We start from the raw sequence: 22,159 nt of genomic DNA on the forward strand, positions 1-22,159 counted from the left end.
CCGCCGACTCCTCCCCTAGTTCTCCCCTTTGGATTTCGAATTCTCTTCTCTTAATTGCTTTCCTAATTAAGCCGTATTAAATTTGGAAAGTCAATTAATAGGAATTACACATTTGAAATTCAAATTCAACTCCCCTCATATTTTCATTTGAATTTGGGAATTACTTAAGACAATCAAATTCTGAAATTAAATTCATATTTTTGATTAGTTTTATTAACTCCTTGTGGTCCCCACTTGTTTAAATTCTCAATCCCTCTCATCACTATACATGGCCGGCCCTCTCCCCTCTCTCTCCCCTATTAATTCTCTTTTAATACACCCTTATTTCTTTCCCTCCTTGACTAATTTCAAGTTTGAAATTCTGAAACTGAAATTAAGTCATCCATAATTTAGGAAATCTGAATTAAAATTCAGATTTGTGTTTATTCCCCCATAGCCTCACCCGCCCGCTCTTCCTCCCAAGTCGTGACTTCCCTCCCTCTCCCTAGATCACGGCAAGCTCTCCCACCACCCTATTTCTTCTTCCCTACTCAATCCCACAATGCATGGCGGATCCCGAGCTTGAGAGCGAATTGGTTTTCGACATCTACGGAGACATTCACCTCACCCGCTCACCGTTCTTCAACGTTGGATTTGGCTCGGACGACACGGTTGAAGATTATTTGAATCGCATCCTTCCCACTCTCGTGGACGTCATAGACAACCAATTTCAAGACTACGACTGGACTATCAACGGACATCCACCCGCTTCCCCACCTTCACCGCCGCCGCTTCCCTCACCACCACTACGGATCATTTGCGCCGTCTACCTTGGAGTTATCCCGTTTCTCGTAGGGTTCTTCTTCCTCCGACAATCCTAGAAGTAGAAGAGTGACTTTGAGCCTCAAGGTGAGACGATTACTTTGTTAACCGTCGGATTCTAGCTGGCTAATCATTTCATTATGTTTGCTTAAGTTGTTATTTTAAGGAACTTGCAAATTTAGCTGTAACGGATTGCCTGATGCATTGTTGACTTCTTAGATCTTTCTTGAGTTTTCAATTTTGAGAAGTTTTAAATTTATTTTTATAATTGCTCCAACAAATTTTATTAATTTCTAAATAAACAATTCCTGGTTTCACATCAGAATAGGCATGTATATGAGGGACCAAAAGATAATTATTCACTACAGAAACTATGACGGCCGAAAGAGAAACAAAAAAAAGAAAAAAGAAAAGGTATATAAGAAATACATATATCACCAAAAAACTAGAAAAATTGCAGCAAGAAAAGTACTTGAATTAACAACAACAAACAACAACATCAAGTCTTTGTCACACTACGTGGGGTCGGCTACATGAATCTTTTTTCTCCATCGTGTTCTATTAAAAGTCAAACTTTCATTTAAATCTAATAAAGAAAGATCATTTCTAATATTTTCTAACCAAATATTTTTTAGGTCTACCACAACCTTTCTTAACATAAGTCAAATCTAATACATCTACTTTCCTAACCGGGTCATCATAAGTTCGCCGTTTAATGTGACCAAACCATCTAAGGCGATTCTCTCTAATCTTATCTTCCACTGGAGCTACTCCAACCTTTTCACATATATGCTCATTTCATATCCTATCTCTAAGGGTAAAGCCACTAATCCACTTGAGCATCCTCATCTCTGCAATACTTAACTTAATATTATGCTTCTCTTTTAATGACCAACATTCGGCACCATAAAGCATTGCAGGTCTCACCACCATCTTATAGAATTTTCCCTTAAGTTTGAGGGGAACTTTTCTATCACACAAAAAGCCCGATGCATTCCTCCACTTCAACCATCCAACTTGAATTTTGTTGATAATATCCTCATCTATTTCACCGTCACTCTGAATAATATATCCAAGATATCTAAAACGTGTACTCTTATTAATGACTTAATCCCCAAAGTCACAAATCCCCTCACTAGGTTTATTACTATTAAAATTACACTCCATATATTTAGTTTTAGATCTAGTCAAGCGAAAACCTTTAGACTCTAAGGTTGACCTCCATAATTCAAGTTTACCTTTAACTCCCTCTCTAGTCTTATCAACAAAAAGATTATCATCTGCAAAAAACATACACCAAGGTTCATCCTCTTGCAAATGTCTAGTGATAACATCCGTGATTAAAGCAAAAAGATATGGGCTTAAGGCTGATCTTTGATGTAATCCAACCGAAATAGGAAAATACTTGGTCAAACCATCTTGTGTTTGAACACAAGTAATAGCTCCTACATACATATCTTTAATGATTTGAATATAAACATTATTAACTCCTTTTTTTCAAGAACTCTCCATAGTACTTCTCTTGGAACTTTAGCATATGTTTCTCTAAATCAATAAATATCATATGTAGATCCTCCTTATCCTCTCTATATTTCTCCATCAAACCAACTCAATAAATGTATGGTTCCATAGTAGACCTACCGGCATAAATCCAAATTAATTTTGAGAAACATTAGTATCACGCCGCAACCTACGCTCCATAACTCGCTCCCATCCTTTTAAAGTATGACACATTAACTTAATTCCTCTATAATTCGCACAATCTTGTGCACCACCTTTATTCTTAAAAATAGAAATTAACACACTCATTTGACATCTTTTTAGTCTTTAAAACAGTATTAAAAAGTCTAGTAATGCAAGAAATTCCTTCATCTCCTAAGCATTTCCACACCACTATTGGGATATCATTAGGCCAACCAGCTTTTTCACACTTCATTTTCTTTAAAGCCTCTCTAACTTCGGTTTTACTAATACGCCGATAAAAACAAAAATCTTTCTTTTCATTTTGGGTGCTAAGGTCACTAAAATCAATCGTATTATCACAATCTTCATTAAAAAATTTAACAAAATATCTCATCCACCTTTGTTGAATATCATCTTTTAAGAAAAGTACTTTTTGATCTTCATCCTTAATACACTTCACTTGAATTAATATATGTTTGGTTAACTTATACATATATTTTTCTCCCTCTTTAGTATCTAATCTATTATATAAATCATTAAAAGCTAAAATTTTTGCATCGCATATTGATTTCTTATATTCCTTAAGTGCATTTTTATATCAATCCCAATTATTATATTTTTTGCATCTAAACCAATTTTTAAAACAAATCTTTTTATTTTTTATTTTTTCTTGCATATTTGAATTCTACCACTAACTATTTTTACTATTATGAGTTTTTCCATTTGATACTCCAAGCACATCTTTTGCAATAATCTTAATATCACTAGTCACTTTTTTCCACATAACATTAGCATCTTCATGCACAGACAAAATTTTAAGATATAAAATCTTACTCTCAAAAATATTTTTGTAAATATTCTTTAAATGCTCCCATCTAATCCTAGAAAATCGTTTAATTTTATTTTTTTTATTTTTTGTCCCTTAATCTTAAAGTCCAAAACTAATAATCGATGTGGGTACATAAATTTTTACTCGGAATAACTTTAAAATCTTTGCAATGTAAATGATCTAATTTTCTTATAAGAAAATAATCAATATGAGTTTTACTATATCCATTTTTATAAGTGATGAAAAAATCATAAGCTAAAGAAAAATCTAAAAATGTTCTTACCACATTCATTTATCGTTCCAAACTCATGGCCACCATGAATGCTTTTAAAATCATCTACCTCTCTACCAACATGTTCATTTAAATCTCCTCAAATAACAACTTTCTTTAAGAGGTATCTTTTGTATTAATTCTTCTTCATTCCAAAATTTTAATTTTGAACTCATATCGAAACCTACTTGATGAACATAAGCAGTTATAATATTAGCAATATTATCATCAACAACAATCTTTAAACCTATAATTGTATCTCCAATTATATTAATATTTATAACATTATCCTTCAAACTCTTATATATAATCATATCTGCACCATTTTTAGTACGACTTCTACCCGAATATCATAGTTTAAATACTAAACTATCAATCTCCTTAGTCTTCTCTCCAACCCATTTAATTTCCTAGATCCACAGAATATTTATCTTCCTATGAATCATAATATCTATCAATTCCATTAATTTTTCTATAAGGGAACATAAATTCTAAGTTTCAATCCTAATTTTAGTTTCATGGACTAACTTAATTTCCAACATCCATCCTTGATGTGGGAACCCTTAACTATTTAACACTCCATGCGAGCGTCGATGCAGTGGCCCTTGCACACTTGTCGTTATATTCAGGCCATGCAACGCATCGCTTCGAGAGGACGCCCTAGCATTAACATAATTTTTTAAAGAATTCATGTCATGATTATTCAACAAGTTTTATGCTGGTAGTCGACTACCCAACGCACCCTCCACTTTTCTTATCCAGGACTTGAGACCTGACAACGACAGTGTTGAAAGTATTTGAATTAACCAGCACAAATAAAAAAATTTAAAAAAGAAAAGCACAAACCTTTGTATGTGGCCATAGATGATCCGGAGAAACATGCATTGTGCAGCCCTCCCTGCCAGCCTCCCATTCAACAACAAAGTGTGCCATAAAAGGCACTGAGCCGTAGCTAAACCATAAACTCATAAGACCAACAGCCTCAATCTTGAAAATTCTTCTCATCTGTTCGGTTAACTTGTCAACAGGCTCATTAGCAGCTTTTTGTATTTGCAAATTATTGTCAGAGCTTGCAGTTAAATCATCTAATTTATCATCTGCCCTGGCACCAATTAGCCTCCTCATCCCACGAGCAAATAAACGTGCATTAGACAGCCTTCTTAAATCTGAAACAAGCCTCTCAATGCTATCAGCTTCAACTGTTTTATAACCCAAAACCACTCCTTCAGGATCATAATGGATATGTGAATCAACATCAGATGCATTAGCAATACGAACACCAGGGTACCATGTTGTACTATTATTTCCCTTACAAAGTTCCCATAATTCCTGAAAATGCTGGTCTTTTATTTTAACATCCCAATACATGCTTCCAGGTTTGCCTAGACGTAAACAAATATGCTGCCACGAGCCATCCTGAGCAAGTGGCAGTCGGAACCACAAGTTTAAAGATGAAGCTCGTAGACCAACTTCTTCAACATATGGAATGTCAAGAGCTTCCATCTGGCTAGTTAGTCTAGCGTGCTTGATACAAAGTGAACAATGTCTAATTACATGGAGGAGGACAGACACATATATGTTTGAAGGAGCATTACCATGGATAGCTTCAGCAAGAAGACTCCCATACATGTGCTCACCAGATCTGCATGATGGGAAAGCTGATAGTCCTAATGAATCAGTAGATTCTAAGGTTCTCATTCTCTTCCATGGTCGATCATCCTGCTCTAGCTCTTTGAATGATGGTATCATGGTTAAAATCTCAGAAAGAGATCTTTTATGAGGCGTTCTCTCCGGTTTAGAAATAGCCCTGAGCCCTATGGCATGGGATGCTCCGGATTCTGAAGCTTGACCTGTGGTAAAAAAAACTCAACAAGTTAAGAAGGAAAAGATGGTAAATCAAGACTACCCTTAATAATATAGCCAAAGTTATTCGCTTACAAGAGGGGGCAGCAGTCAATGAACTTGATCCGGTACTTCCCAAATGTCCAACTAAATGGCTATAAGAAGAACCTTTGGAACCATTCATTCTGCTAACAGGTACTGAGACCCGAGAAACAGTTGTCCCTGCTCTATTCGCAACTAATGAAGAACCAGAACTGTTTATCAATTTGGTCTGATCCTCATCCAAAGCATTAAACTGACTAAGTTCAGTAGAATACAGAGACTTGAGAGAGCTCAAATCCTGTTCAGATTTTGAAGATGGAAGTTTCTGAAAAGGAGGGTTTCTCATTGAGCTTGTGAACATAGCTGAACTGTTACTGTTAAGTTGACCCTTAGCATTACCAGATAGATAAAATGAACCATTCAAACCAGAAGAAACTTTATTGAAGGTATTACTTTGAGAATTTTGGATTCCACCATCCAACTTAGGGGTTCCAACACCAACCATTGTTCCTTGACCAAAAGTAGAAAGAGAATTCAAGTGAGAAAAGGATGGCACACCATATGAAGAGGAAAAACTTTGATTGGAAAGATGGTTTCCTAATACATCTTTCTCAGATTCAAACACTTCGTCCACAATAGATGAAAAACTTGATTGAGAACAGTCAGGAAGCTGCAACGCATGCTCCAACCCTAACTCTGGAAGAGCATTTTTAGAAAGTTGATTCAAAGTTGCTAAGTTTGGCAGGGTGCTTATCTTCTCCCAGTTTAGAAGGCTTAAATTCAAATCATCATCAACCATCTGCATCTGACCAATGTCAATTTTATTAAAGCGAATAACATGATTGATGTTACTGACTGACTGTGACTTTCCACCCGTATCAGGTTGAGTTTCTAGTAAATTAAAAAGAGGTCTAAAATCCTTATCAAGCTGCATCAACAAAAAATATGAGTTTCCAGATTGTGGAAACCCCATCAATAATAAATCTGAACCATGCAAAATAGATTTTGGAATCTTCAGAGAAGCCAGGCAGTTTTCATAAACCTGCAAAAGTTATTTCAAACAGTTTACAAAAGTTTTCCTGCAAAAGTTGTTTCAAACAGTTTACAAAAGTTTTCCTGCAAAGGTTATTTCAAACAGTTTAAAAAAGTTTTCTTTTATTTCAAAAAAACAAGATCATTTTATGTTAAGAATGGAAATAATGTAAAGTTTTTAAACAGTTTTCACAGCATTTACAAAATAAATAACTAGCAGAAGTTAAAGTACAGAACATGAAATAAAAAGTATTTTCTTTGTGCCACAACTGAGAAGATCAAACAGACTTGAAAAGATAAAGATAAATAAAGTATAAAAACACAAAGCGCTGAGTTATTGACAAAATTACGCTCACCTACAGTAGAGGTTAAAGGCAGGTGTGTGTATATATATATGTTGAAATCAGGGATTGAGAGGGAAAAAACCATATATTATAACACAATTTCATCCCTATTTATAAATCTATACAAGATATCTTAATAAATAAACAAATAACCACAAAATAAGGCATTATTGCCCTCATATATTTCTTCCTAAATCAGCTACCTAACTATGAAAGGAAATCATCGTGATTTAGGCGTGATCTAGGCGGGCTTCCCACGGATCCTGATTTGTGGCCGTCGGATCTCTTCTAGAGAGAGTGACTGAGATTTTATACTCCCCCTCAAGCTGGGGAATATAGATCAATCATTCCCAGCTTAGCAATCTGCTGTGGAAAAGCAATGAAACGGTGCTGCGAGACGAAGGAGAAGAAGAGAAACATAGGAAAAGCCGAGAATAAAGGGAAAAGCAAATAACTTCTATTTTTCTTGTCTACCTGTAACTTTCTCAGTATAGGTATATATATTGTATACATCCGCTTAAAGTAACTAAAAGCAGCAAAACGGCTAAAAAGGGAGAGGCAACGTGCCACTACAAGAATTAGTTAAAAACATAATGGAGAAGGAAATAAAGTGATACGGTGCTGCAAAGTAGCACATGTGAGCAAGTGACCACATCAGTGCCCTCCTGTTTCAGAAGAGTTCGTATCCGACGAACTGAGCTGTGTTGGCGCGGTATCGGCGGGATGATACGTCGATATGTCTGCGACGTTGAAGGTAGCAGGTGTCAATATATCCGGTGGGAGCTCAACTATATAGGCATTCGCATTGACACGGCGCCTGATGGCTACTGGTCCGATCTTACGCGGACTAAGTTTTGAATATGTCCCGGCGGGAAACCTTTCTTTCCTCAATCTCACCATAACTAATTCACCGGGATGGAAAATTTTGGCACGCCTGTGAACGTCAGCCTTCTCTTTATAGTCAGTATTGGATTGCTCCAGCCTCTGCCGCACATCTATTAACATTTGTTGGAACCTTTCAGCCATGTCGTGAGCCGGTATGTTTTTGAGCTGTGGCAAAACAGCAATATCGACCACATGGTTAGGAACCTTAGTGTATACAATTTGGAAAGGACACATACCGGTGGATCGATTAGTCATCGAGTTATAAGCAAACTCGGCTTGGCTTAGGACTTCATCCCAGCTCTTCGGATGGTCTGTAACCAAGCAGCGTAGCATACTGCCCAAGGTCCGGTTAACAACCTCTGTTTGCCCATCAGTTTGAGGATGATACGCAGAGCTTAAGTTGATGTCGGTCTTCAATCGCTTCCAGAGTTCCCTCCAAAAATGGCTCACGAATTTTACTTCGCGATCTGAAGTAATGCTGCGTGGCAACCCGTGGAGTCGGACAATTTCCTTAAAAAAAAAGCTTGGCAATTCCGAGCGCATCGCTGGTCTTTTTACAAGCAAGGAAGTGTGCCATCTTTGAGAATCTATTGACTACAACCATTATGGAATCAGCTCCTTTCCTCGTGCGAGGTAAGCCCAGAATGAAGTCCATGCTGAGGTCTTCCCAAATTGTCAATGGCACCGGTAAGGGAGTGTACAAACCTGTGTTTTGGCTGCCTCCCTTATAAGTCTGGCACACATGGCATCTTTCCACAAATCTGGTCACATCTCGGCGGATGTGAGGCCAATAGAATCGATCTTGAAGCTGTAGTAACGTCTTCTCCCTTCCTAAGTGTGCAGACAACCCTCCCGTGTGCATTTCCTCTATCAGCAGCTGCCTCATGGATGAAGCGGGTATGCACAGAGCATTGCCTTTAAACAAGTAGCCTTGCTGAATCATGAAGCCTTCCGAGTATTTCCCTGACAAACACTCAGTCCAGGGCAATTTGAAATCAGCATCATCGGCATACAAATCCTTCAGGGACTCCATTCCCGTAACTTCTGTTTGAAGTTGAATAAGAAGAGCAGATTTTCTGCTCAGAGCGTCCGCTACCCTGTTTTGAGTTCCGGATTTGTGCTTGAGCACGAAGCTGAATCGTTGGAGGTATGTCACCCACCTCGCGTGCATCCGGTTGATGTGCTTCTGGGAGTTAATGAACTGCAATGCCTGATGATCACTACAGAGGACAAAATCTTGATGCAACAAGTAATGCTCCCATTGCTTGAGGGCTCGGACCACGGCATAGAGTTCCTGTTCGTAAACAGACCACTTCTGCCTAGTGGGACTGAGTTTTTCGCTGAAGAATTCAACGGGCTTGTTGTCTTGGTACAAAACAGCTCCAATGCCGATTGATGAGGCATCCGTGTCGACGTTAAATGGCTTGGTGAAATCCGGCATGGCCAACACTGGTGCGGAACTCAGAGCTTCCTTGATGGTATCGAAACTGCGTTGCTGCTCGGCTCCCCAACTGAATGAACTCTGCTTTAAGCAATCCATCAAAGGCGCGGTAATGACACTAAATCCTCGCACGAATCGACGGTAGAAGTTGGCCAAGCCATGAAAACTGTGGATGTCTGATACGGAGCGGGGTTGTGGCCAATCTCGGACAGCCATCACTTTACGCTCGTCTACACATACTCCTTCAGCCGAAATGACGAAACCCAGAAAATGGACAGTGGGGTTTGCAAACTCACATTTGCGGTTGTTCAAGTAAAGCTTATGAGTTCGGAGCAGTTGTAAGACAGCTCTCAAATCCTGCCAATGCTCCGACAGTCCAGTATTGTAGACTAATATATCGTCAAAATAGACCACGCAACATTTGTTTAACAATGGCCGGAGTATGTTGGTCATGAGACGCATAAACGTCGAGGGAGCGTTGCACAATCCAAACGGCATTACCCGCCATTCATAAAGACCAGTAGGCGTCTTGAAAGCCGTCTTCCATTCATCTCCACTGCGAATCCGAATCTGGTGGTACCCGCTGCGGAGGTCCAACTTGGAGAAGAACTTAGCCCCTGATAAATTATCCAGCATATCCTCAAGCCTTGGTACCGGGAATCTGAATTTCGTCGTGATTTTGTTAATGGCCCTACTGTCGACGCACATCCTCCACGACCCGTCTTTTTTTCGGTACTAGCAAGGCCGGCACGGCGCACGGGCTTCTGCTGTGCTGAATGAGCTGCTTTTGGAGTAGTTCTTCTACTATCAGCTGGAGTTGTTGTTGTTCTAACAGACTTAACTGATAGTGCGGTAAGTTTGGTAAATTGGCTCCTGGCACTAAGTCAATCTGATGTTGAATGGGTCGGTCCGGAGGAAGTCAAGCTGGAAGTTAATTTGGTAGCAAGTCACTGAAATCATTCAGGATCTGCTGCAGCTCTGGGTGTGGCTCCGATTTGGTGCTTTGATAATCTGACTCAATGGATACCAGGGCTACCAGAGAATCTGTTTCTCTGTCGTGTTGCAGTAGAGCCTTTCCGGAGATAACGGAGAGCGGGTTTCACAAGCTGTAGAGAGGCGCCCTGGGACAAACTGGTAGGCAGCAGCCTCAATTTGCGACCCTTCCATTCTAGGGAATAACTGTTCGTCCGCCCATCATAGTTGACACCATTGTCATACTGCCATGGTCGTCCCAATATTAGGTGACATACATCCATTTCCAGTACATCACATAATACCTCGCAGACAAAATGTTTCCCTATGGAGAAATTTACTCGGCACATATCAGTGATGGGTATCTCCATACCTTTTTTCACCCAACCAATCTTGTAGGGGTTTGGATTCATGGTCGTCTTCAAACACAGGGATTGCACCACAGCACGAGAGATGATATTCTCCGTGCATCCATTGTCAATCAACAGGTCACAAACCTTCCCACTGATGGTGCACTTAGTTCTGAAGATGGCGTTGCGCTGCGAGCTGACATTGCTTCTTGGGGCTAACAAGATCTTCTGCATAACACAGAGGATTGGATCCCCTTCATCCCCTCCTATCTCTTCGAATTCCTCTTCACAATCTGCATCTTCTTTACTGGTGGAGTTAGCTTCGGCTTCACCTTCTAGCAATTGCATTTGCGGTCGGGTGGGGCACTCATTGGACTTGTGCCCCGGTTGAAGACAACGGAAGCACTTAATAGTGCTTGGCCTGGAGTAGGGATTTTCCCGCACAGGCGCCTTCCATTTATTGATGGGTCTCATGTCAGGCGTTGGCAGCAAGGGGGTTGAATTTGGCAGAGCCTTCTGTCCTGGCCTGGTGTCTATAGGAGGTTGTCCCCTTTGTTCACTTGGTGCAAGATAATTATACGCTCGTCTTCCTCCAACATTGTGAGACGATCGGTTCAGTTGCAGCTCAGCTTTTAAGGCGTAATTCACTGCCTGTGCAAGGGACCAAATGGAACTCAATTCCAGGCAATCTTGAATGGCTTCGCGCAATCCTCCAATGTAGCGAGCTACCAGCTGGTTTTCATTCTCCTGCAGGTTATTACGAGCACAGAGGCGATAAAATTCCTCTGTATAATCATTGATCGTCCGTCCCCGCTGATGGCATTGCTGGTACTTTACATATAGCAGCTGTTCATAATCGGCAGGTAGAAACTGAGTCCTCAGGAGCTGCTTCATCCGAGCCCAGGTGCGTATCTTCCCTCTGCTGGTTCGCTGCTAGACTGGAGCATTTGCTGCCACCAAGCATTAGCTCCTCCGCGCAATCTGCAAGCAACGTATTTGACCTAGGTCTCCTCGGGTATTGCCATATAATCAAAAAAGGACTCCACGGCTCCTTCCCAATTCAGATAATCTTCAATGTGAAGCTTACCTTCAAAAAAAGGAATGTCCAGTTTCATTCAGAAGTCTCCTTGTGGTCGACGATATGGTCCGCCTCTATTGCGTTGAATCCGATCACAACGCGGTGGTTCTTCGTAATCAGAATCAGAGACAGCTTCCAGAGGTGGATGAGGAATTTCTTCCTCTGAATTGGAGTACTCGGGTATCACCGCGCAGTGTATACGCTCTGCCCTTCTGCGAACAGGCTCAGCTCGGCGTTCCGGTGTAATGGCAGGAGAGATTGGGGGAACTACACCACCCGTTCGAAGATTTTGCATCTCTATGCGCATCTCCGTGAAGAATCGGCGGAATTCTGCTTTCAGCTCTTCCAGATGTGTTATGATCCGGTTTTCTGCCGTCCACGGTGCATCGCCACTCTGATCGCCGTCAAGAGGGCGAGGTCTGCTGCTCTCTGCCATTGATTCCCAACCTTGGGCTCTGATACCAAATGCTGTGGAAAAGCAATGAAACAGTGCTGCGAGACGAAGGAGAAGAAGAGAAACAGAGGAAAAGCCGAGAATAAAGGGAAAAGCAAATAACTTCTATTTTTCTTGTCTACCTGTAACTTTCTCAGTATAGGTATATATACTCTATACCTCCGCTTAAAGTAACTAAAAGCAGCAAAACGGCTAAAAAGGGAGAGGCAACGTTCCACTACCAGAATTAGTTAAAAACATAATGGAGAAGGAAATAAAGTGATACAGTGCTGCAAAGTAGCACATGCGAGCAAGTGACCACATCACAATCATTCTAAGAAAGGCAGAGTTATCCAATCCTTTGGTAAGGATATATGCAAGTTGATCTTTTGATGATACATGGTTGATATATTAAAGACCACTATCTAATTTTTCTTTTATAAAATGTCTGTCCATTTATATGTGCTTAGTCAAGTCATGCTAGACAAGATTGTGAGATATGATGATTGTTGATTTGTTGTCACAATGCATTTTCATGGGTTCATCACATTGGATCCTTAGATCTTCTAGAATCATCTTGATCCATAGTATCTCACATATTCCCAAGGTCATAGCTCTATATTCTACTTCTGCACTAGATCTTACCACCACATTGCGTTTCTTGTTTTACCATGTAACTAGATTTCCTCCAAGGAATGTGCAATACCTAGAAGTGGATCTTATATCCATTGGTGACCCTGCATAATCAGCATCAGTGTATGCTTCTAGGGTTATTCTCAGATCTCTTCTAAAGCGAATCACTTTCCCTAGGTTTCCTTTAAGGTAGTGCAGTATTATGTTTACCACTTGCATATGTGTCTATTTTGGATTTTACATAAACTAACTGAACATACTTACAACAAATGTTATATCTGGTCTGGTGTGGGAAAGGTAAATCAATTTTCTCACAAGTCTCTAGTAAGCACCCTTGTTTACATCTAGATCTTCTTTAGCTTCCCCTAATTTGAGATTTGGTTCTACTGGTGTTGGTGCTGGCTTACATGCTAGTCTTCATGTCTCATTCAGAAGATATTTAATGTATTTTTGTTTTGAGATGAAGATTCATTTACTGGAGTGAGCAACTTCAATTCCAAGAAAGTATTATAATCCACCAAATTCTTTGATATCAAATTCCTTGGTAAGATTTTTTCTTAGACTCACTTTCTCCTTTTTCATTATTCCCAGTCATAAATTCATAATATTATCATCCACATAGACTAATAGTATTGTGACTTCCCCTGAGTCTGAGTGTTTAAAGAGTAGTGTATGATCTCCTTAACTCTGTTGATATCTATTAACAAGCATGAATTTTGATAATCTTCCAAACCAAACCATTGGTGATTGTTTAAGCCCATATAGAGCCTTTTTTAAACATGCACACCTTGCTAATATAAAGAACGACAACACCAAGCGAGAGAGCTCCTTGCCCAAGGCTTGATTCAAAAGAGTGTTAGCCCTTATGTAGTAGTAGCATTAATAGTTCCAAAGAAAGATGATACCGTGAATGTGCATCGATAGTTGAGCAAAAAATAAGATTATAATCAAATACCGATTCTAAATTCCTCGATTAAAATATCTATTTGACCAACTACATGAAGAGTTTATTTTTCTCCAATATTGACTTACATAATGGGTACCACCAGAAATGTATGAAACCAGTAGATGAATAATGGAAGGCGAAATTCAAAACACGAGCTAGATTGTATGAAAGAAAGTTGATGTCATTTAGCCTTTCCAGTGCTCACAATACCTTTATGCATATCATATCTCAAGTTTGTTAGCCATTCATTAGCAAGTTTATGATAGTATACTTTGAAGATATTCTAATTTATAGCTTTAACTTGGAGGATCGTGTACGCCACCTGTAATAATTAGAAATATAAATTTTTGGATGATAAAATTAATTTCCTTGGATATGTGGTTTCTAGCATAGAATTGAGAAGGATGAGACGATAAAGGCCTTCATGGATTGGCCTACTACTTAGTCTTTTACTGATGTTCATAGTTTTTAAGGTCTTATGTCGTTCTATCATTGATTTGTTAAAAACTTTACTTCAACGGCTACTCTTTTGATCAAATTGCTTAAAGTAGATAATTCATTTGGACACTAGCAACCAAATTTTATTTTGACGAGCCTATGCAAATAGTTGCTAAAGCTCCAATTTAGCTCTATCCCATTTTAACTGCATCTTTGAAGTTGGCTATGATGCATACAATTTGAGGAATGGTGCAGCTTTGAGTTAGACTGGGCACTCAATTATTTATTTCAATTAAAAATTAAATGAAACATGACACAAGTACTCCACGTATGAATAAAAGTTAAATGCCATTGTACACATACCATAGAATATTGGAATCGCTATCTTTTTTATGAGGACATCAGCAAGAGATTTCGTCGCGTCTATCATCGGAGGAATCGTAGATCGACGGCTACGATTCAGAGTCTTTATTTATGATGCATTTTATGTTCTTTTATTTATATTTAAGTTCTTAACTTTGTACCTCTGTGAGAGATCTCTTTTATGTTGTAGCCCTAAGGGCATTTTAGTCTTTGAGATTCTTTTATTTTAGAGCCCTATATATTAAGGTCTTAGTCATTGTACTATGTTAATGATATTTTTTAATGAAAATTTTCAGCATTTGTCTTCTTCATTGTTGTGAGCTTGAGAGAAGAGAAAACCTTAGGTTAGGGTAAAAACATTACCCGTCAGCCAATGGAAGAGTGCGGGGCTCACTGTCTATCTTCCCTTCCCTCTCCATATCTCCGGTCACCTTCCCCCTTCTCCCTAAACCGACAGCACCCCTCCCCATCTCCACACAACCCGTCAGCTCCCTCCCCCAACTTCACTCCAAACCGCCGACTTCATACCCTCTCCACCCCGAACCCGCCGGCCTCTCCTCCACTAATTTTGAATTTCAAATTCAAAATAACCTCTTAATTACCTTCCTAAATTAGCCTATTGTTAACTTGGAAAGTTTCTTAATTTGAATTCAAATAAATTTGAATTTCAAAACCTTTCCGGATTAACAAATCTATTTTTGAAAGCCTTCCCCTAATTCCTCTAAATATGAAATTAATTTCATATTTAATTCTCAATCTCATTTAATGTTTTGGGTCACATACATCAAATGTGGACATCCCTCCCTCCCCCTCCTTTGGTCAGCCCTTCTCTCCCCTCTATCTTAATTAATTCCTTCCCTACTAAGGGCTCCAATTAAGGAGATAATCAGCCACCTCTCCCCTCCTTTCCTCCTTATTTGAATTTTAAAATTCAAATCCCTCAATCATAGGAAATCTAAAATTTAATTTCAGATTTTCAATTTTAATCCCTTTCCCTCCCTTACCAAAACCTAGCATCTAAAACATTGATTCACTCACTCCCTCTCTTATCTCTAAGGGGGGAAGAGAATGACAAAATCAGCAAAAGATGGTGATGATCACTGTGAGGTTTTCAATTCTTTTTACGGGCCATCTCTTTATAGTATGTATTGTTTTGATTTTTTGGATGAATATTTCGGGGAAGTGATGGTTGGCCTACATTCTTCATCTCCTAAAAAATCTATTCTAAAATATTTGTATCACCAAACAAAAATCAAGTGAAAAGGTCTCTGTTATGCTGATGAGAAATAGATAGAGTTCTTTGTTATGACCTTAAAGGATCATAGGATAAAAGGCGATTCAAAAGTGCCAACAACACAAACAAACAAACAAAAAAAAAGAGTCAAGAAAGATTGAAGAAGGAAAATATTAGATCAAGAGGAATTATCCATTTTCATTTCATGACAAATACTCCCAAAGAGTAGATATTTAAAGACAAAAATGACTAATTAACTACCTAAGAAACATACATACGTCAATGACATATCAACTCAAACATAACTACCCATTACAATTATAAATCGTATCATTATCCACCACTTGAAAACAAACCTTGCTCTCAAGGTAGAATCAATAATAAACTGGATAAATTCACGTAAAAAAAGCATATAGGATTTTCAAGCCATGGAATGACAGCTCAAATGGTGGCAAAAAAGGCACACCCTTCTGACAATCCTCAAGTGGCAATTGATGCGGCAGCCATTCCTGCACCAATTCAATTGGTTCCTTCAAACGCTCTGATGTGACTAGAGTCCGTTTGGGCATTGTAGGAGTATCTTCAGAAATTGTAGGTAATAGAAAATGTAGTGGTAGAGCAAGAGAGTAGACTTTTATAATTGTTTGAATCAAACAATGAGCTTGAGCAGGTGCTTGAATTAATAATTGAACTACTGGAGTGGGAGAGACTGCGTCAATCTCCATTTGAATCATCCAAGGAGCTCGAGAAGATTATTGTTCTTTGATAAGGATATGAATTCAAAGCACCTAACATTCATTGATGAACTAAAAAATCCTATGCAACGGCTGTGGCCGAGTCATGGGGGTTCTTCAACAAGATGGGGTGTAGGAGCCAAGTCTTGCTCTGAATTGACTTCAAGCTTAGTCAATCACTGATTATCGACAGAAATACTTTCCCAATTTTAACTTAATTTTCATTCAACTTGATCAAGACGGCTTGCTCCTAGGTCACCCCATTCATGTCAAATATGTTGGTCACTCCACCCATTTGCACGCCTTAAGGAGAATTTCATCATACTATTGTACAGCATCTTAAAACCATTTGCACTTGAGATTCCGATTGTGAAGACTATGGAAAATTCGTTGAAGGGAGACCAGAAAAGTGCAAATCTGGATGAGGAAAATTTGCTACGGAGGCACAACAAGATCACGACGCAGATCCCAAAGTAGAGAGATGTTGTAACAGCAAGATGAACACACAGTTACTGGATTTAGGCGAGAACAAAATAGAGCTAGAAGGAGATTTGCTAAGAAATGAAGCACGGGTTGCGATCGAGAAGAGGCAGAGATTTGTTTGGGCAAATGAGTGAAACATAAATGAAGTTACTACAGATTTGGACTAGAAAATAGATATGACGATGACATCGGTATATGTAGAGCAAGATGATGATGGACAATGGTAGAAGATCTTGCGGCAATGAGGTTAAGTCAGGGTTCAAGATCAGGGGTAACCACAAGGGTAGATAGAATTGATGAGACCAGCAGAGGCAACGAAGTCATGGTAGAATGAGTGGTCTTGGTTAAGGACAACGAAGAGAAAATAAATCTGGACGGCAAGGTAATGTTGTAGATTTTGTCATGGTGGCTGTGGTTGCGGATTTGGCAATGTGGAAGTAGATACGTCGTAAATTTTGATGGGAGGGGGTGAAATCAGAGATGGCACCCAATGAAATATCTCAACAAGAGCACTAATTGTTATAATCTTTCTTCACAAGATGAATAGCGATTCAAGTATGCCTATGACTCTAGAAAATGTGAGGAAGATGAAAGAAGGAGAACCTCCAAGGGGGATTCTTCAATTTCATTTTATGCCAAATACTCCGAAAGAGGAGATGTTTAAAAACTATAAAACTCATTAATTAACTAATAAGAAAACAAAGCTTGATGACACATGAACTCAAACATAAATACACATTACAATTATAAACCGTACAAATCTTCCACTAGATAATTAAATGGTATTCTTCTCAGTATGTGAATTATTTGCAGCGCAAGAACTTCTATGTAACAAAAAAAAATACAGAAACACCGAATACGCCTTCTGATTTTCTAAAAACTTTACTAATTCTAATGCATTATGAGTAACAAACACATTGATCGATTATTGAAGTTATCAGTAATTGGACTAGTCATGAAGTAGTTAACTGCTGGATGAGATAGGCATGTAGATAGCCAACAAAGCATGCCAGTAATTGGAGCATCCTAATGTTGATCAAGAATTATAGATTACCTTAAGTCCCAAAGATCTTCCGATAGAAGCAAATAAATGCAAAATACTTTTGCTTCTCAAGCTTATAAAAACTTCAGTCGCAGTCACAGTTCCCAGGTTTAAAGCTTCCTCACATTCTAACAAAGCAGATGTTGCGAGGATGTTTTTAGAGCAGTAAAGAAGGTAGCGGCCATTCCTGTCATTCATAAGGCTTAAGTTAATGTGATATCAAATTAAAAGAAAATTCACAAATTAAAGTTAGATTTATCAAGGAATACAATAAATAATATATTAGAAATATGATAGGAAATACTTGATTTCAAGTATTTCCAAATCACTTCTATAGAAAATCCCGATGCAAACTGCTGTTCGCAGCAGGAAAAACAGCAAACAGTGGAAAAAAATAGGGAAAATCTGAGAGAAAATGGGAAAAACAACTTGTATTTTACTAGTAGATGCAAGAAAAATAGCAAAGATACAAGGATCCTCTATTCGAGAGGAGGATCGCACTCTCCCAATCTCTAGAATTCGTTCTAGAGCCAAGCCTCCAAGAAAACCCTAATTCTAATCAATCAAAACATGAGAGACTCCCTAATTCCCTAATGCACTTTAATACAAATTATTTCCTAATTAATTTTCCCTCCCAATGCTTGAGCCGCCCCACCCTTTTCCCTTTTGAAAAATATTTGCTGAATGGGGCCCACCTAATAGGTGGAAAAGGGAGGAAGGAGGCGGGCTACTTCCGCCTCCTAAAGAATTGTTGAACCTGGGCCGGTTCAGCCAGCACAGGCGTAACATTACCGCCCTCCCAAAGAACCACCTTGTCCTCAAGGTGAAAATCCGGAAACTGCTGTTTCGTCCTCTCGTATGGCTCCCACGTGGCCTCGTAGTCAGGAAGGTTCTTCCATTGGATCAACACTTCCTTAGTTCCTTCTTCTTTCTGGCGAACCCCCATCAGTTCTAATGGTTCCAAAACCACCTATAAATCCTCTGTCAGAGTCATTGGTAGCTCGGGGTTGGCTGTATAATCACCAATGGCCTTCCTCAACTGTGATACATGAAAGACTTGATGTATGGTCGCCGTTGGTGGTAGCTTCAGTCGATATGCTACTGCTCCGATCTTCTCCAGCACTTCATAAGGCCCAAAGTACTGAGGAGCCAGCTTCTCATTTCTCCTGTTGGCGACTGTTTTCTGTCTATACGGTCGGAGCTTCAAATACACCTTCTCCCCCACTTCAAATTGGATGTCCCTCTTATGCCCGTCCGCTTGCCGCTTCATAATCTATTGAGCCCTCAGTAAATGTCTCTTCAATTCTTCCAGCACTTTATCTCTCTCCTCGAAATAGTTCTCTACTGAAGAAACGGGAGTACTACTACTCCCAAAATGTACCAAAGTGAGGAGGGTCCCTTCCGTACAACACCTTGAATGGGGTCATCTGTGCAGCCGAGTGGAAAGAGGTGTTGTACCAGTACTCCGCCCATGACAGCCACTTAGCCCACTGCTTGGGCGTATCCGGCACGAAGCATCTCAAGTATGTTTCCAAGCTCCTATTGACCACCTCAGTCTGGCCATTTGTCTGCGGGTGGTAGGCGGTGCTCCTTTTCAGGACTGTTCCCTGCAACTTGAACAACTCTTTCCAGAAATGGCTAAGGAACACCTTATCTCTGTCTGACACGATTGCCTCTGGTATTCCGTGCAATCTGACCACCTCCCTGATGAATGCTGAGGCTATTGTCACCGCGGTGTACGGATGTAGGAGAGGAATGAAATGAGCGTACTTGCTCAATTTATCTACCGCCACCAAGATCACTGTGAATCCTTCTGAACGATGCAATCCATCTATGAAATCCATGGATATCTCCTCCCATACATGTCCTGGTAATGCCAACGACTGTAGTAGTCCTGGCGACATTGCCAGATATTTGTTCCTCTGACAAACTTTGCACCTTGCCACCATTTCCTCTACATCTTTATGCATCCCCTTCCAGTAAAGCTCGGCCGCCAGTCTCCTGTAGGTCTTCTGCACTCCTGAATGGCCCTCGACTGCGCTCCCATGAAATTCTTGGAGTAAATTTGGGATGTGGATCAAGGTTCGGGGCATCACAAATCTCCCATGAAACAGCAATCTGTCTCCCTCCAATGAGTACCCTTAGTGACTACCATCCTCTTTCAGTAAATTTGACCTGATCCTTCCCAAATCTTTATCTCTAGAACTTTCTTCTCTGATGGACTCCCAATCGAGCATCAAAGGCACGGATAGTGCCACTGCTTACAGCTCTCCCATACATCTGGACAAGGCATCTGCCGCCTTGTTCTCCACTCCTGGCCTATACTGGATCTCAAAATCGTACCCTAACAACTTGGACAGCCACCTTTGATGCTCCTCTATTACCATCCGCTGCTCCAACAGGTATTTCAGGCTCCGCTGATCTGTCCTGACAATGAAATGTCTCCCAAGCAGGTAGGGCCGCCACTTCTGGATGGCCAACACGATGGCCATTAATTCCCTCTCATAAACTGATTTCAGCCTGGCTCTAGCAGTTAATACCTGGATGAAATAGGCAATAGGCCTCTGACTCTGCATCAGCACTGCACCAAGACCGTAACCGGATGCATCGGTCTCCACAATAAAAGTCTGAGTGAAATCTGGCAACGCTAAGACTGGCACAATGGTCATCGCCTTCTTTAAGCTCTCAAACGCTGATGTGGCTGCCTCCCCCTATAGGAACCTGTCCTTCTTCAACTGCTCAGTAAGCGGCCATGCTATGGAACTATACCCCTTTACGAACCTTCTGTAGTAACCTGTCAGTCCTAGGAATCCCCTCAGCTCCTTCAAATTTTTGGGTACTGGCCACCTTAGCATTGCTTCAATTTTGGACTGATCAGTTGTCACCCCTCCTTTTGAAACCATATGGCCCAAGCACTCTATACTGGTTTGTGCAAAGCAACATTTCTTTAAATTAGCCCTCAACTGGTGCTCCTGCAGTACCTCTAACACCTTTTTAAGTGCTCCCAGTGTTCCTCCTTTGTCCTGCTATAGATCAGGATATCGTCAAAGAACACTAACACAAACCGTCAGAGATAAGGTTTGAAAACCCTATTCATCAGGGCCTGGAAAGTTGCTGGGGCGTTGGTGAGACCAAAAGGCATTACCAAAAACTCATAATGGCCTTCATGAGTTCTGAAAGACGTCTTGGGTACATCCTCCCTCTTCATCCGGATCTGGTGGTAGCCTGTTTCAAGTCTATCTTGCTAAAAATCACAGTCCCACTCAATTCATCTAGGAGCTCGTCGATGACGGGTATTGAAAACTTGTCCGAGATAGTCTCCTTGTTGAGTGCTCGGTAGTCCACACAAAACCGCCAGCTGTCATCCTTCTTCTTGACCAACAGAACGGGACTAGAGAAAGGGTTGATACTGGGTCTGATGATTTCTGCCTCTAACATTTCTCTAATCAACCGTTCAATCTCATCCTTCTGGAACTGAGGGTAGCGATAGGGCCGTACGCTGATGGGTGATACCCCCTCCCTCAAAACGATGGCATGCTCCCTCTCTCGCTGCGGTGGTAACCCTTGAGGTGGCTGAAAAACCTCTTGGAACTGTTGAATCAAAGGCTGAATGGAGAGAGGGATGTCCCCTCCTTCCTCCAATCTCGCTCCCTCCAAACTGTGAAGCTCCACCAAATACCCTCCACCTGCCGACTGAATGTCCCTCACCATAGTTTTAAGAGAAACTAGGGATTTGGAAAGTCCCGCATCTCCCTTGATTACCACCTTTTTTCCCTCGACCGTCAGCTCCATCGTGAGTGCTCCCCAATTCACCTTGGTGTCCCCCAGAGGCTGCATCCATTTCATGCCCAAGATGACATCTGTACTCCCAAACTCCAGCGGAAGGAAATCTTCCTTCACCTGTATCCCCTGGATCGTTAGTCGCACTCCTCTGCAAATCCCCTGACCCTTCTCCATCTTCTCTGTGCCCATCATCACCCCATAACAGCAAGTGTCCACCAATCTCACTCCCAGTTGATCAACGATCTGTGTGGAAATGAAGTTGTGAGTCGCCCCACTATCAACAACGCAGCAACCACCACCTCCTTGTTCCCTCTATCTCTCCCCTCACTTTCATGGTGTGATTGTGAGTGAATCCACCACTGAGTTCAGGGAAAACCTCTTCTCCGCCTCCCGGCGTGCAGCCGGCACCCGAATCGGTCCCTTAGCCTCGCTTTTTTTTCTCGCCCCTGTCCATACTCGATGCATACCGTGCCGGTTCTTTGCGGCCCAAAATCGCGTGC

At 40.5% G+C, this 22,159-nt stretch overlaps 1 protein-coding gene across 1 annotated transcript in view; it reads right to left on the minus strand.

Annotated features, from left to right (window-relative positions):
* LOC110100341 (mediator of RNA polymerase II transcription subunit 14) overlaps positions 1 to 22,159 on the minus strand; it is a 52,305-nt gene that overhangs the window by 21,830 nt on the left and 8,316 nt on the right. The window contains exons 4-6 of the mRNA XM_020827794.2: positions 17,889 to 18,063; positions 5,523 to 6,510; positions 4,431 to 5,434 (exon numbers count right to left, since the gene is read on the minus strand). Of these exons, the coding sequence (XP_020683453.1) occupies positions 4,431 to 5,434; positions 5,523 to 6,510; positions 17,889 to 18,063 (2,167 nt within the window). The remainder of the gene's footprint in view (positions 1 to 4,430; positions 5,435 to 5,522; positions 6,511 to 17,888; positions 18,064 to 22,159) is intronic.

This window comes from Dendrobium catenatum, unplaced genomic scaffold (genome assembly GCF_001605985.2).
Source record: "Dendrobium catenatum unplaced genomic scaffold, ASM160598v2 fragScaff_scaffold_188, whole genome shotgun sequence".
In the NCBI taxonomy this organism is placed as follows: domain Eukaryota; kingdom Viridiplantae; phylum Streptophyta; class Magnoliopsida; order Asparagales; family Orchidaceae; genus Dendrobium; species Dendrobium catenatum.